This window comes from Fusarium coffeatum, assembly GCF_003316985.1.
Source record: "Fusarium coffeatum strain FIESC_28 chromosome Unknown BRIP53273_contig_177, whole genome shotgun sequence".
Lineage (NCBI taxonomy): Eukaryota > Fungi > Ascomycota > Sordariomycetes > Hypocreales > Nectriaceae > Fusarium > Fusarium coffeatum.
The window spans coordinates 46974-63375 of record NW_022157970.1 but is presented as its reverse complement, the minus strand read 5'-3'; the positions used below and the strand labels follow the sequence as shown (position 1 = coordinate 63375).

At 50.1% G+C, this 16402-nt stretch overlaps 5 protein-coding genes across 5 annotated transcripts; 2 read left to right on the top strand and 3 right to left on the bottom strand.

The window, feature by feature from the left end:
• Nucleotides 1-228: 228 nt before the first annotated feature.
• FIESC28_07885 (uncharacterized protein) lies at nt 229-914 on the bottom strand (the record flags this gene model as incomplete). Its single annotated transcript, XM_031162025.1, has 2 exons — nt 229-499; nt 556-914. The coding sequence occupies 2 exons, from the start codon at nt 912-914 to the stop codon at nt 229-231; spliced, it is 630 nt and encodes a 209-aa protein (XP_031013938.1).
• A 2536-nt stretch (nt 915-3450) lies between these two features.
• Nucleotides 3451-3741, bottom strand: FIESC28_07884 (uncharacterized protein; the record flags this gene model as incomplete). Its single annotated transcript, XM_031162024.1, has 1 exon — nt 3451-3741. One exon carries the CDS (start codon nt 3739-3741, stop codon nt 3451-3453), a length of 291 nt encoding a protein of 96 aa, XP_031013937.1.
• Nucleotides 3742-4568: 827 nt separating this feature from the next.
• On the bottom strand, nt 4569-6782 carry FIESC28_07883 (uncharacterized protein; the record flags this gene model as incomplete). The annotated part of the gene is made up of 1 exon (XM_031162023.1): nt 4569-6782. One exon carries the CDS (start codon nt 6780-6782, stop codon nt 4569-4571), a length of 2214 nt encoding a protein of 737 aa, XP_031013936.1.
• A 3535-nt stretch (nt 6783-10317) lies between these two features.
• FIESC28_07882 (uncharacterized protein) lies at nt 10318-13830 on the top strand (the record flags this gene model as incomplete). Its single annotated transcript, XM_031162022.1, has 1 exon — nt 10318-13830. One exon carries the CDS (start codon nt 10318-10320, stop codon nt 13828-13830), a length of 3513 nt encoding a protein of 1170 aa, XP_031013935.1.
• A 1003-nt stretch (nt 13831-14833) lies between these two features.
• Nucleotides 14834-16377, top strand: FIESC28_07881 (uncharacterized protein; the record flags this gene model as incomplete). Its single annotated transcript, XM_031162021.1, has 2 exons — nt 14834-15102; nt 15312-16377. The coding sequence occupies 2 exons, from the start codon at nt 14834-14836 to the stop codon at nt 16375-16377; spliced, it is 1335 nt and encodes a 444-aa protein (XP_031013934.1).
• Between the last annotated feature and the right edge of the window lie 25 nt (nt 16378-16402).

Genomic DNA, 16402 nt, shown 5'->3' with positions numbered 1-16402 from the left:
TTTTTTTCTTAACTCTTTCGAGGAGAGCCGCTCGAAACATGATCATATTCACTAGTGATTTATGGGAAGCATTGTGCGAGTAAAGTGGTATCTATATTATCATCTCTCCCGTAGGAAGTCGTCTATACGCTCATGTACAAAGTCCAGTGGCTAGTCTAGCTAGCTTAGACAATAAAATGCCTCCAGGGCATGAATCATAAAACACAATTGACTGATACAGGGGGGTATCTACATCATCAGTCCACCGAAAAGACCGGCCATGGCCATGCTGGCGGCCATCAGACCCCATCGGATCTCACCACGGGCCTCGAGACCAGCGTTAGCATCGGAGGTCTCTGTTGAGGAAGCGGCGGTCTCAGTGCTGGAAGCAGTGCCTGAGGGAGCCCATGTGCCGGTGGCGGTAGCGATCTCACCACCACCAGTAGATCGGGGAGCAGTGCTGTCATCAGCCTCCTCGGCGGCCTTGGCGAAGTTCTCGTAGGTTCGGTTTCCGCTGGTACTGTTAAGCTTGTTAGTATATACGGAATCTTGACTGTGGAGAAGAGGTGAACTTACGGAGCGTTGATAGCACCAACCATACCGTTCTGGCAATGAGCGCCAACAGCACAGTAGTACCAGATAGGGTCCTCAGAGGTAACGTTGAGGGTGAAGACCTTGTCGCTCACGCCCTCCTTGACATCCCAAGTACCACTGAAGAAAGCAGTGCTGTTGATGGGAGAACAGGGGCTGCCGAAGCCACTCTGAGCGACGTTGTGGGTTCCCTTGTAGAAGCGGAATTCGACAGTGTCGCCCATCTTGGCTGTGGTCTCAGCGGGCTCGAAAGTCAGACCTCCATCTCCGACCTTGACAACGTGGTTGGCAGCGGAGACGACGCTGGCGGAGAGAGCGAGAAGAGTGATGGGAGAGGCGTGCATTTTGGTGGTTGTGGTGGTTTGTTTGGTGGTGATGATGGTGGTGGTGATAGTTGGAGTGGTGGTGATGGGTATCTTTGTAGAGTTGAGATGAGAATGTGTTGTTTGATGATATTTCGATAAACCAATGTTTCTTCCCATCCTCTTTATACTTATCCCAACTCATCCCAACAGACTGCAGTCAACATGTCAAGCCTGACCCCTGTCGTCCAGATACAACTGCCAAAAACTCTCTTACTAACCTCAAACAAGGGTGAAGCACAGGGTCAATGTCGGCCGCCCACAGCCTCAGCCACGCCCACTCGGCATATGCATCAAATCTATCAGTTCGGATGGTTTGATACTCCGACCGCAATTGTTTTGGTTTTCGGCTGGGCGGCGCTAGATCAAACCAGACGTTTAACGAACCCGAGACTTTTGGTGTAGCACTGCCCGACCCCCATGTCGCTTAGCAGTGATACATACGAAGACAATTAATTAATCTTCAACGTCGGCAACGCGATGCCGAAGAATAGCTCGCCTATAGGCGCCTTGTTATACTGCCCTGTTTCGAAAAACAATAGTTTCGAACGCCGCCTCCTAATCAGTACTCAGGACCGTCTTGGCCCGAGCCTCGGTAACAATTGTTATAGGGCAGGCTCAATAACTCTCCATAGATCTCACAGTGAGATTCGAAACAGGAGATGACCTGCGCCGTATCCGTAAACGGATCGGTCAGGTTGAAACTGCTTGGCTTAGTTAACAGCCTGTATTATGGCGTTTCTATTGCCTGTGCCTGTGCTTGGTTCAGGGTCTAAAAGTTTCAAGTACCGGGGCTAGTTGTACCCCAGATTTCGGTCTTGGCAGTCAAAGTATTGTTAGTCTCTACTTCTTCTCGTACCTGTATCACCTCCATCTGCTTAAGCGCTATCAAGTCGGTAGGAGGGATTACGAGTCTTCGGAATAGTTACGTGTCTTGCGACTTCATGGGTCGTTCTAGACCGGAGGCCTCATATGCCAACAGTAATAGCATCAAGTTGAAGTGTTGCGATATTGATGACTGCAGTCTGCCATGCGCGCCAACAAACAACGATCCAATAGTAAGGTTCATCCAGTAAACAATAAACTCTGATCAGCGCGATCTGCCTCTCACTACGGTATGGCAGCCGTTCTAATGCCAAATGTGGATTCCATGCTGTTACTCTGATTCCGAGGTAAACAGTTCCCGTTCTCTCCACATCTACTGTAGCACGGGTACTGCAACGCTTAATGTTGTCGAAGTCGGTGAGACGCCCTCAAATTTCCAAACCCAGATACTATAGTTATATCTCCTCTATTGCTATAGAATATCAGTTCCAATATGGCAATTTGCCAATGAAACTCGCGTAGTCCTAATTGACATTCTTTCCGTGTTATGTCCAAGCGATATATCTTACCCTACAGCTGAACCAGACTTCGATGTGAGCTATGGTTTAGCAACACCTCGGTTCCGGGCACAGATCTCAAAGTGGAAGCTGGAAGAATTAGACTTCACACTTGTCTTTGCAGAACCGCAATCAAGCACCGTCGAACAAGGACGTACGTGGGTCTGCGCCACGACTGATAGGTTTGTCAGGTTTTAGTAAATATTAGCTAAGTTCTTGACCATCTTTAACATCGTAAAGCAACGCTTCCCGAGGAGAATCATGATCATAGAGATGTAAATATCCCACTGGCAGGCCGAAGCTAAAAGGTCAGGCCTAGTCACATTGAAGTTATCGCCAAGTAAACGTCGAACTCAAAGGAGATGAAATCTCCACCTGCTCCCGAGCAACCAGGCCCTGACGTCTCGGATCTTCCTGCTCCCGAGCGCATCGTTCGGTCACGTGTTTTCGTGGTGCGCTAAATTCTGCCGACGCGCGCCGCCTAATGTTCTGCGCACAGACCAACCAAAAATTCTGCCTATATAATCTCGGCTGCCTGCTAACCTTTCCTCTTCTTTTTCTTTTCTTCTTCATACTTACCTTGTTCCGAGGAGGCCAGCTCATGAATTGGCTTCCTCAGCATGGAAGGCCTGCATTGCACATCGCGGAGTCGTTTCCATGCTCTATTGTCCTTCGGGGCCATAGGGGGCGTAATTTTTGATTTATAACCTCTTTCATTGTGCACTTGGCTTGATGCCGGGTCATGAGGAAGGATGCTCGCCGCGTGAATGCTGTAAACCCAAGATTGCTTTGAACGCCCACGGTGGAAGATGATCTCCAGGTCGTGCTGACATGTGCGGCCTTCTTAAAATTTCGTTGAATGTCTACAGGCAGGTCAACAAACGGAAGGCGTGCCTTGTGTGTGTGTGTGTACCTGCAGATGGGAGCACAACCACAGTGGTGAGCAGACAGGGAGAGTAGGCGGAACAAATACAGGTCACATATTCACAGTGTTACTTCATTGACAGTATAGTCGCAAGTAGGTAGTTATTTTGTATTGACTATTGATACAGTTCCTGGTGCTTCCAGTATTACAATCTTCCATCCCCGTATTATCGTGGTATCGTGTCTGTTGTTGGTTTGTCGTTGATCATGATTTATCGCTTCTTCCACTGGCCAGCGTCCTCGACGCCCTTGGAAATGCTGTCAAGTCCTCCCTGGACTCCAGTGCCGATGTTGCCAACAGCATCGCCGATGGGCTGTCCAGTGCTGCCGGTCGCTGAGGTGACGGTATCGCCAACACCGCGAGTGGCGGCTCCAGTAACGTTGCCGACTGTGCGGCCGAGGCCACCGACGGTGTTGCCTAAGGTGCTGGTGAGGAAGTTGGCGGCTCCTCCGACTGTATCGCCGACGTTGCCAGCGGCGCTCTTGTTCTGGTTGTTGTTCATGATGGTGGTTTTTGGTGGTGATAGATTGGTGGTGGTGTTTGTCTTGTTCAAGGTTTGAGACTGAGACTTGTGATCTTGTAGATTAAAGAATAAGACACTTGATTTCAGCGGCAGGAGTCTTCTCTTAAATGTTGCTTCTCATCCCCCTGGAATCTTTCGAATATCTGATGCATGTAAATCACCAGCCAAGTTACATCACCGCATGACGTCAAATCCTGCGAATCCCCAAGCTTCATTGGGTCGAGCTCACAGCATCAGCCACACAACTCTGACATCCCTCCCTCCCGCATCTCTAAAATGACGTTCCTCGACACATAATTACGCATTCCGGTGTTTGAGAGGCATGCAGAGGTGGTCCCGTCCGGAATTATTATAGGGTAGCACAGCTGTCACTAGCAGGGCATCTACAGAGAGTCCAGACATTCTTTGTGGTGAGCTTTTGATGTCATGCGCCTTGAATCTTGGACCTACAGGACCCTTGAAAGAGGCCACACACCTGCCAAATGTGGCGCACTCGTCCGTTAGCTGTCAGTCTGTGAGGCTGTGAATGGTCAACGACAGCATCACGACATCGTTGTTGTGCAGCTATGGCATTTCGATTCGCACTCCGAGATCTCTGCGTGATGCAGGACAACTTGAGATGCATCGTCATGGTTCCAGGATCTTGGCACATTCATGACGTTGGACGCGTATCTAAGAGGAGGCAACGTGTGGAAGGACGAACGGAGAGAGGTGGAAGAAATAATCATGGACATGATCATCATGTCCGGCTTTTAATGTAGATCTAAAACTCAAGTTCAAGCAAGGAATGCCGCTGTACCCAGTATCTAACCAATATTGAACTCGTCCGCCGGCATATTCATCATCATCATACTCTTCTTCCTGATTATGTTCTGGTTATGCCTCTCGTCTCCCACAGCCTGGTCCGATTCCTTCTCAGCACCCTTATTCGTCCGCTTCTTAGTCTTCCTCTCCACACCCTGTCCAATGCCGCCGGGCGCTTCTCTCAAGCCGTAACTCTTTGCTGTGTGTCCCAGGTGTAGTTCTGTAATATCGAAGTGCTTCCTTTCCTCCTTGGTATGCGTAGCATATGCTCTGATGTGGGACTTGAAGCCTTTTCGAGCAAGTTCTAGGCGGTTGGTATCTTCTAGCAGACGCTGTTCGATATGTAACTGGAGAGTCTCCGCCTTGTCATGGAAAGACTGCCCCTCTTCCGGTTTCGCTGTCGTCTCGACCGGGAATTCGAGCTTGCTCATCATTCCCTTTTGTAGGATCGAGTCGTATGATTGCGATGTTGGTGGTGTTGACTGCTTTAGTAGCTCGATATAGCCTTCTTCGGTTCCGGGAAGGAGGAACAGAAGAGCGTCACCAGGTCTACCAGCACGAGCAGTTCGACCGACACGATGAATATGATCGGCAAAGCTGAACGCGGGATCGTACTCGATGACCAGATCGACCGAAGGAATATCCAGACCTCGAGAGGAAACATCAGTGGTGATTAGAAGGGATGGCGACTTGCAAGCCGAGAATGATCGCAAAGTAGCCGTACGGATAGGTTGCGATAGAGATCCATGCATTCTGTGGAGAACAACCTCAGGGCTCGCTGGAGAGGTAATGTATGCCGCCTTTGCTACTGTCTTCGAAACCGATTCTGCGTCCTTGGAAGATGCTACAGGTGCGTCGGTGCTGTTAGGATCCCGTAGCATTTCGTAATGGAAATCGACCGAGTCGGCGCAAGAAATAAAGATAATCGCCTTCATCGTCTTGCCGCGCTTGGAGAACGTAGCCTTGAGGTACGCGATAAGGGTAACGAGTCGTAGCTTGGCTGGAACCACAGAATAGTACTGGTGAAGTTGCGCAGGCGCCTTCATCTCCTTATCCACATCGAGCTCCATCTCCTCCTTCTTTGCTGCCAAGAATGTCGCGTCTGCCAAACTCATCTCTCCAAGCTTCTGCACGTTCATCTTCATGGTAGCCGAGCAAAGTACTGTGACTCTTCGTTCCGGTAGGGCCTTGAGCGGTGTTCCGTCTGGTAGCTTGTCCGAAGGCTCAACCGCCTTGAGCGTTGTAATAACCTTCTTCAAATCCTCCTCAAAACCCAAGTCCATAAGTCGATCGCCTTCATCAAGAATCAACCATCGGACCGTGCTGAGGTTAAGCGCCTTGGTGTTGTCGATATGATCTGCGAGTCGGCCGGGGGTAGCGACCAAGAAGTTGACACCCTTTCGTATACGGGCCTTCTCTGCCTTCTTGGACTCTCCACCAGTGATCGCGGTCGACACAAGCCATGGGAACGGTCGAATAAGCTTCTCGAGGACTGTATGAACCTGCTTGGCAAGTTCACGAGTGGGCGCAACAATAATAGCAAATGCGCCAGAGTCTCGGTGAATCTGGGCTTTGCCCTTCTCACTCAATTGCAAAACGCGATGTAGGACGGGCAAAAGGTAGGCCAACGTCTTTCCAGAACCAGTCTCGGCCTGGACAAACGCATCGGAGCTGCTCGTCAGCATGTGAGGGATGACCTTGTTCTGAATAGCCGTGGGTCGCTCCAGGTTCATCTTGCCAAGTTCGTCAACCAGTCGGGCGGATATCGTCAAGGTACCAAAGTTAGCAACATCTGATAGCGGCGCATTGGTAGCCTCTGGAGCGGTCCATTCCTCCTGCTTCTCTTGCACCTCTGTTGTTTGAGTAGGATTGAACGAGAAGAGACGTGAGATAATCTGTTTTGGCTTGCCATCGGGGTTTCGAGGCGGTCCGTGGCCATCGGCGTCGAATTGTCTTGGTCGCGAAGCATTTCTATTGGCAGACTTGTAATCAAAATCATCATCAAAGCCATCGTCATCTGTCCTTTGTCGTTTTGAAGACCTTCCCTCGTCGGTTCCATCTCTTGAATGTTTGGTCTGAGTCTGTTTCCCGGACGCTATCCTTGTTGACCTCTCGGCCTGCTTCCTGTCGCGCCAGCGTCCACCCTTGAACTTGACCTGGGGCTTGATAGGACCAGACCCCAGGTCGAAGTTTAGCAGCATTCCATCGTCAGCCATTGTTGCGGTGTTGAAGTTGGTATATAGACTATACGTGGGGCTTACGATATTCTCGATACATTGAAGAAAAAAATATTAAGTGGAGAAACACTATCTTATCGCTTATCTACTGATAACGCCGATCGAACGTGGTCTAGATCTTCTCCATGATTTACATACAAATTGTTACGGGATTGCTGATGGACTACAGAGAAGCATCACTCTGGATTGAAGGCGATATCGTCATCGTGGAATTGGGAAGAGTCTCATGACTGCTGTCGATAAGTCCCCGAGATTCCTCAAGAGGAAAAAGATCGATACGCAATGGCGCTGAAAGGTAAATGTGTAGCTGCGAGGCATATTGAGATTCCGTAGAATCGCGAAAGCTGAAACTGCGTAAGCAAAGGGATGCCATGCATAGCAGCGCCAATGCGCTTCAGGTGACACAATGCAATCTACCTACGGGAATGCAAGTCTTTGGCAAATGAGTGCTACGTCAGAGTGCTTCTTGTGTACACATTGGGACGTTGCGAGAAATCTGATAGTTGGCTACATGCCGTGAATCCCAGGCATAAGCAACTCATAACTTTGCTCCGAATAGCGTCGGAAGTTGATCAGGTTTTGAACTCCGGTCCGGGTTTGTTACGGATTGATAAAGAGGTCGTCGGGCGAACCATCTGATAAAGGACTGGAGCGAAGCAACGTCTAATCTCCAATTCTCCAAAATCTCCAATATTTAGACGGATATTGATGGAGTTAAAGAAGCGAAAATGCCGGGCTGGTCTTTTACGCCCGATCGGACTCGGCTATTTATCTCTAGCGAGAAAACTGACAGGCCAGGGATTATAGTAGAACTGTCGTCAGCCAGAAAGTACTATGTAGGTAGGTAGAGAATCCATATGTACTGATCCGTAGCATCCGCTGGAAACGGATCTTTTTCGTTGATGGGCAATCCATGTGACGGACCAAAATTGCATTTGCAGCCCTGCAGTTCTGTCGTACTCCATTACAGCCCTGAACCCCAGGCATCACTTTGTCGACGTCGCCACATGATGAATGATGACTGTTCATCATGATAAAGCCTTGTTGTGTTTTTTACTTTGTGGCTAGGGCAAATGGAGGAGTTGACGGAGGGTTGACGGAGGGTTGACGGAGGGTTGACGGAGTTGCACTAATTGCCCCGGAGGTTGAACCCAATGAGTAAGACTTTGGGGGCTGGTGTGTACACTTGTCCCGGCCTCTTTGGTAGGTCAATCTTAAGCAGCTGACAATGTTGTTTTTCACACACAGCCAGGTTGATTTTAAAGTTGTTTGCCACACCTTGTCAAGACTTGTGTGTTGACGTAGGAATTGGTAGGTTTCGCTCGAAGCAGAAATACCGATAGATGAGTACCATTATTCACAATCGACGGTATCAGCGAATTCTTTTCCATCAGTAATTCAGTTATCGTAAATGGCCCGCCTTGATCCACCAGCATGATCCCCTGTCTGAAATAGCAGAGGAAAATACAGAAGAAAAAAAAATGTTCGTTACACAACAACAAATCGATAAAAAGATTGAAGTTATCGAGGTCCAGGTGTCCTCTATGAGCGGGACATCTGGCAGCAACCCGACAGGCTGGACTTGGAGTCCCGGCTTCTCCCTCAGACTTTGACGCTAATCATAGACCAAGACTTTTCGTCCAATCAAAGCTGAAAAAAACTACATCTAAGGAAGTCTAAGACAGGGAGGGCTGGACAAAATCACCGGTTTGTTATCGCCGTGGCCACCATCAGAGTCCAGAGTTGGATGAGTCCTAGTTCAGTTAAATCGACGACTGCTTGAGGACCCTTGCACCCTTGGCCCTGAGCCCTGGGTCTGTTGTTGACGATGGAAGGATCATGAATGGGTCAATATCGAAACGTAAAGCAATTGTCTGCATCTAAGGCCTAGAAAACGGTTCCGTTACTCGCTTAAACGAATCGTCACTTGCGGTCAGACCAAGGGTCGTGCGCGTCAAACCTGCAGATTCACAAAACTATTTCAGAAAATACAGACACTCAAACAAATATTCGTTCGTTTGTGTGCATGTCTCATATTCCTGGTAACATGCACTGAATCTTTGGCGATCCTACAGAGAGAACCCAGTAAAAAGGTAACATCATGAAAAATAACCTACAGAAAAGCAAGGAAGGGAAAACTTTTGCATGCCGGACAAGAGGGAGTTTCCAGAATTCCGTGAAAGCTGATTGGCCAATGACAGTCAACTTTGATGGGTTCTCCAAAACGCCAACTCAAATGGCCTAGGATGTTTTGCTGATGGATGCTACAATTTTATGCGAGCGGTGGGAACTCGAGAATCTGCTCGCTACTGTCTGTATCTTTTGCAGCATCAATGATCGGTGTGAATGCGCGTGTAATGGACTAAGCAGTTTGAATCTTTGCCACATGCATTAGAGCCCCCCGCAGATAGTTAGAGTGGGAAGAGTAAAGAGACCGACCTAGAGACATCCATCATCTTCACCTGTGGTTCACCTGGAAACTAGAACTGGACCTGTACTGTACTGTAACTGGAAGCTTCTGAGGACCTCCGGAGGTTCTAGGAAAGTTTGATTGAGTAAGAGAAAAAAAGACGGGACTGGAGACGGAGCTGAATGAGAATAACTCTACGGTACTTGCTGGAGACAACAGCTCGTACAGGCACAGGGCCTTGAGTCATTCCAGAACCTCCCGCACCTCACCTACAGCAGCTAGTCTCCCAGGCACCCACACGCTGAAAAAGAACACCTCGACCCCTGTCGACACCCACAGATGAGCCACTGCGGAGCCCTGAACAGTCCGCTGCAACCAACTAAACTCATGATCCGAACTCCGCGCCGCGACAAGGCCACCACGGACACGCAGCCATCATCGATGATGTTTAGGTACTTTGGAAGTAGCGATAACGAACTAAAAATGCCCCATTTCGAGGGCTCAGTGAGGGTTTCCCCACACTAAGCTGCCTCTTGACGTGCGCTGTAGCGAGAAATACCGTAGGTTTGTAGAGGGAAAAGGCGTAGACTGAATAGTACCTGCCAAGGTTCCACTGTACATCAGGCAAAGAGCAAAAAAGGAAGCCACTCCCCCGACCCTAAGACCTGGGTCCGTGTCGAATACTCATCATCTCAATTAACTAACACCCGAGGACAAATCTACCAACCCCGGACAAACGGTAGTCATAATTTTCTTCTTTCGATCTTGTCTACCTTTTCTTCCTTCCTCATCCTCCCCTAACCATTTATCTATTATTCTGGTCGGCGCGTTTGTTTGACGGCGTACTTGCTGTCAAATGAACCTGCAATTGATATAATCGATTCTTTTCTACTGTAAGTGACACTTCCAACGTTTTCGGTCCACCACACACCACTTTTCCTCCACGCCTCCCCAGATCGCGTGGTTCGACCAGACCTCACAATCGTTCGACTTCCAACGGCACTTGAATATACTTGACACACAGCGATCATTGCTTTTCCAATTGTACCTGTTACTGACAGAGACTCTTTAGTCTCCTCTCCTCCCCGTCTGGGTGATTTCTAAATGCCCACCATATACTCCTCCCTCTACTCGAATTTCGTCCGTCAAGGATCAACATTCGCAAAGTCAATTACAACACACGGTTACGCGCAATCCGTTGTTGCCGCCACACACCCTCACGTCCTAAATTCACAAAACCGACCTGTCTTTGTCCGACGAAAGACCAACCGACTCAATCGCTTCTCTAACCTCCAGCTTCACTCCGCCTTCCACACTGAGCGCACAGCATCTTCGGGCCTTCCGTCCGTAGAGCATCGCCCCGGCCAAAACCATGGAGGTCTAGACGCGTATTTCGAGGCCTTGCAACACCAGCAGGCCACCGGTGAAGTTGATTCCGAATGGACCCAGTTCGATTTCCAGAAGAGTATTGAGTGGAAGCCTAGCGCGGCTTCCATTCTTACCAAAGATCAAGCCGCCGCTCAAGAGGTTATTGAGCAGGCTTTGATCGAGGATGCCGAAGTCAAGTCGAACTTGTCAATTGAGGACCAAGCAGCTCTTGCGCACATCGATGCTGCTCTCGAGCGCGAGCTTGAGGTACGAAGTCTGCAGGAGGCGGCTGAGAATGCTGTCGCCGAAGGACGACCGATCTCATCCCTTGGTTTCAAGACACGATCGCCAGCGGTTTCTAGGTCGCAAACTCCCGGAAGTGTCGCTCGAAGCGCCAGTCCGCCAGTAGACCCCCAGTCATTGTCTTATGCCGACCATCTTCACAAGCTTGCTCATGATGGCCGCTATGTCGAGATTCCCGCCGTGTTCGAGGCCATGTTGGCAACTGGCGTTCAACCGATCGCTGGTGCCTACAATGCTCTCTTGCTGGCTGCTATTCATATTCCCATGAAGAAGATCGAGATTGTTTCCAAGGCTCTCGACGTATACGCTGATATGCTCAGGAGGAAGGTTTCGCCAGATGCTGACACTTTTAACATTCTTGTCGGTCTTCTGGCCTCTCGATGCCTTGAGGTTGCTGAGCTGAAGGCTGCTTTGGAAGACAAGCGGGTACGATTCGGTGGCATGGATGAGCCTGGCAAGTTCATGCTCGCCTCTCACGAGTTCGAGCATGCTATTCTCTGCGAGGACGACCGCCTTGATTTGGCTATCAAGCTGTTCGACACATCAGTTGATACTGACGTTGCCGAGTACACTGCCGAGACTTACCACCAGCTGATTACTGCTTGTGCTAAGGACGGACGTGTTGCTGATATGCTCCGTCTTTTCGAGCACATGGAGGCTAGCCACATCGCCCCTTTCGCCGCTGTTTTCCCTACCATGATTACTGCTTTCGCCTCATCTGGCGACTTGATTAGCGCTGTCGAATGCTACAATGAGTACCGCAACCTGGCTATTGCTCACGATGACGGACAGACTACCCTCAACGACCGACTTGACGCTGAGGTTTACGCAGCAGTTATCAATGCCTACGTGGTTACAGACAAGATTGAGGGTGCCATGAAGTTCTTCTCGAAGATTGTTACCGAGTATGGTGTCCGCGCTGCTGATATCAAGGATGCTCTGGTTACTACTGGTTTTGTGAAGGGTTTCATCACCCGTGGTATCTACCAGGAGGCTTTCCAATGGGCACAGTCTGTTGAGGCTGAATCCCGTGCAAAGGCCATGAGCGAAATTGCTACCATTGCTGCTGATAAGGGCGACAAGGAAACCGCCATCGCCGCTTACGGTGGTATGCCCTCTTATGCTGATGACCTGGTGACTCCCGCTACTGCCCTTCTCGCTATGAGCGTCCGTGAGGGTGATGTTGTTAGCGCCTCGAAGTACTGGCAAGCTCTGAACCACCCCGAGGTACAAGCTACTACTTCCTTCATTGAGCCTACAGCCATGTATGCCGTTGCTTTGATTGGTTCTGGTCAGGTTGCAGAGGGTTTGGCTCAGTCCGAGATGATGTTCCAGCGAATTCGAGCATCACTTTCCGATGCCCAGTCCCATCTCGTTGAGGAGGTCGAGGAGGGCGTTGAGTTCATCTCTCGATACATGGAGACTCGAGGCATTGTTGACCCCCGTCAGCTCGCCCCTCAAGTCCTCGACTTCACACAACAGCCCGCGCCCGCTTCTTACATGCCAGCTCCTGCCGTTCCCAGCTTTGAGGATACCCACGACCCTTATGCCCACACCACCGACTTCAAGGGCTCTTCGCTCATTGCCGAAGATCTTGAGGGTAACCATGGTCGTAAGGGACCTCGTCTCAGTGAGGCTCTCAACCGTTTCCGAAACATGCGACGTGCCGGCCGACATCCTCGTTACATCACCTACGCCAAGCTCATCTCTGCTGCTGCTCGTGATGGCAAGATCGATCTGTGCTACGACATTCTTGCCATGGCCCGCGCCGACATGCCTGTCCTGCCTCAGTTTGCTGTTGTTCGATATGGGTGGTCCAGTATCCTCGACGCTATGGTAGGCGCTTGCCTTACCGTGGGCAACCGCGGACGCGCTGAGCAGTTCCACCAGGAGTTGCTCGAAATCGGCGCCAGTCCCTCTGCAAACACTTTCGGTCTGTACATCACCACGCTCAAGGATTCAACCAAGACTTTCGACGAAGCTTCGGAGGCTGTCCGCATCTTCCACCGTGCCAAGGCCGAGGGTGTTGAGCCTAGCTCATTCCTCTACAATGCTCTCATCGGTAAGCTTGGAAAGGCGCGCCGTATCGACGACTGCCTTTTCTACTTTGGTGAGATGAGAAACCTCGGAATCAAGCCTACGTCTGTCACCTACGGTACCATTGTCAACGCTCTTTGCCGTGTTAGTGACGAGAAGTTTGCTGAGACGCTATTTGACGAGATGGAAGCCATGCCTAACTACAAGGCCCGCCCTGCTCCTTACAACAGCATGATGCAATTTTTCTTGAACACCAAGCGTGACAAGTCAAAGGTTCTGGCTTACTATGAGCGCATGAAGGCTAAGGGTATAGCTCCTACCGTGCACACTTATAAGCTCCTTGTCGATACCCACGCCACTCTCGACCCAGTTGATATGGAGGCCGCTGAGGAGGTCTTGGGCATGATCCGTGCTTCGGGTCAGCGCGTTGAGCCCGTTCACTACGCTTCCCTCATTCATGCTAGGGGATGTGTTCTGCACGATATGGAAGGTGCCATGAAGATGTTCGATTCCGTCGTCAAGGAGTCTCTCGTTCCTATCAGCGCCAGCCTGTACCAAGCTCTCTTCGAGGCTATGGTTGCCAACCACCAGGTTGCTGCTTCCGAGCCTGTACTTGCACACATGCGAAGCAAGGGTGTGGAGTTGACTCCTTACATCGCCAACACACTGATTCACGGCTGGGCAGCTGAGAAGCAGATCGAGAAGGCCCAGGGCATCTACGATGCCGTTGGTCGGGAGAAGCGAGAACCCAGTACATATGAGGCTATGACTCGTGCATACCTAGCCGTGGAGCAACGAGAAGAAGCCAAGGGTGTCGTTGGTGAGATGCTCACCCGCGGCTACCCCAGTGCTGTTGTCAACAAGGTCCTCGAGCTTCTCGGAGGAGGACAACAAGAAGTTGTCGAGTAGGGGAGTTATTTGATGAGCATTTGTTGATGTGGAAATGGTAATGTTTTTTTATGTTGGCGTAATGTGCTTGATACCCTGTTGTTCTGATTAGAAGGTGGGGTTTGGCTGGATTGGTTATGGATTGGTTGGGTTGGTTGTCTTTATACTCGGGGACATTTTTTGATGAGTTGAATGTCATATTCGAGAGGCTCTGGTTGCCCTCGAACCCTTGGAAGGGAAGGCGTTTGGGAATCAAAAAAAAAGGATTTTATGTGGAGCGTTTGCCTCTGAATGATTTGAATTTGGGGCCGGACGTTCCCTGGATAGATCATCACCACTCCAAGAAAGGGAAATCATTACATTGCATGTCATTATCATGTTAGCAGCATAGAAGGGGCCGGGCCTTGTTATTTCAGTTGGGAGGAAAAGATGAAGACCAAGGAGATGAGATATTTGGTCGATTCAAGCAAGGGAAAGCATAGCAGAAGGTCCTGCTGCTTGTACCATCAATACATTATAACAATGAAGAAATGACGGGTTTGTCATAAACTACAAGTCTCTCAATATGTGTGTCCTTGTGAATCGTGAATGTTATTTGTTGGGATTTTTGAACGAGTGTATCTTTTCGGCACTTGATCAAGGTGACGTGTAACTGGCATCATCGTTAGATAACTTGCTCATGTTAAACTCAAGACTTGAGCCAAAGTTGGTCGAAAGTCTGGTAAAGCTTGAAGTGAATGAATGTTATTGGACGATTCATTCTCTGATGGCCTCCTATACTACAGTGTGAATACTGTTGCAGTAGATATCAGAAACACTGTGCTCTCTAGAAATGAGGCCCCGCTGGAGTTTGATGATTCTTCTCAATTCGGTAGTATTGCATCTATTACAGACAATTCTGGATAGGGAATATTACTCCGAATCACCGATACCTACTCTTTCTCTATCTTATACGAGCCTCAGCCTTTATTCTTATCCCATTTGTTTGTCTTGACCGCCTAAGCCTAGTATATATACCACCAAAATGACCCTCAAGCACCCCACCATCGCCGTCTCTGCCCCTGGCAAGGTCTTCCTCGCTGGCGGATATCTCGTCCTAGACCAGGAGTACACTGCTTTTGTATTCGGTCTGAACGCTCGCATCAATATCATCGCTGGTGACATTCACACCACTGCTGGCGTGCAGCTTACTGAGATTGTGGTTGATAGCCCTCAGTTCCTCGAGGCTCAATGGCGGTATGGATATCATCTCGCTGGTGAGGGCGGTGGTATCAAGGTGACCCAATTGCAAGTGTAAGTGGTATTCTTCATTCACAATCATGAGCCAGCTCGATATGCGGTTGTGCTATCGCTGTGAGACATGTCAGTTCTCCAAACAGCTTCGAGTCCATGATAGGTTCGGCGATCATCATGATCCGACTGACTTGAACCAATCATTATCTCATCAACACAAAACTCTATATCAAAAGCTTTATACTTACTGTGTAATACTCACTCTTCAGTAGCGGAGCTCAGATCAACCCCAATCCCTTCGTCGAGACCACTCTCAGCTATGCTCTCACCTACATCGACCGTGTCGGTGGACAGCGTCCCAGCCACAGCTTGACATCTACTCGTCTCATCATCCTCGCAGACAACGACTACTACTCTCACTCAGAAACTGATACCTCCCGTTCAGGCCGCTTCGCCAAGTTCCCTGTGACTCTGGGTGATGCTAACAAGACTGGTCTTGGCTCGTCTGCTGCTCTTGTCACCTCACTGACTGCCTCACTCCTCGTTCACTACTTGCCAGAGGACCTCTTCAACATTGATTCTGACAAGGGAAAGAGGACACTGCACAACTTGGCGCAGGCTGCCCACTGCGCTGCACAGGGCAAGGTTGGCTCGGGCTTCGATGTCGCGACCGCCGTTTATGGATCTTGCAGGTACAGGCGCTTCTCTCCCGCCACACTAAGCAAGATCCCTGAGCCCGGCGCGGCTGGTTTTGCTGATGCATTGGTGAAGCTCGTTGACGGCGAGTCCGAGTGGGACGTCGAGGTTCTTAAGGACGCTGTCATCATGCCTAAGGGCGTTGTTCTGCGTATGTGCGATGTCGACTGCGGAAGCAAGACTGTTGGCATGGTCAAGAAGGTTCTCGCATGGAAGGCTACGAACCCCGATGAGTCTAAGACACTTTGGGATGAGCTACAGAAGCGTAACGAGCAGTTGATCGCCACTCTCAACGCTGGTGATGTTGCGCAACTGCCGGAGAAGATCGGTGCCGTGCGAGAGAAGATTAGGGAGATGGGTACTGCCAGCGATGTTCCCATCGAGCCCCAGAGCCAGACCGAGCTTCTTGACGCCCTAAGCACCGTCGAGGGAGTCTACGGTGGCGTTGTTCCCGGTGCAGGAGGCTACGATGCCCTTGCTCTCCTCATGAAGGACGATCAGGGGACCAAGAAGCGAGTAGAGGTGTTCCTGGAGAAGTGGGCAGCTGAGAAGGGCACAACGGTCAAACTGCTCGGCGTTACGGGAGAGATGGAAGGTGTTCGCTCCGAGAGTCTGGACGTGTACGCCGGCTGGGTCTAATCTGAGAGAAGTGAAGCGAGGACGC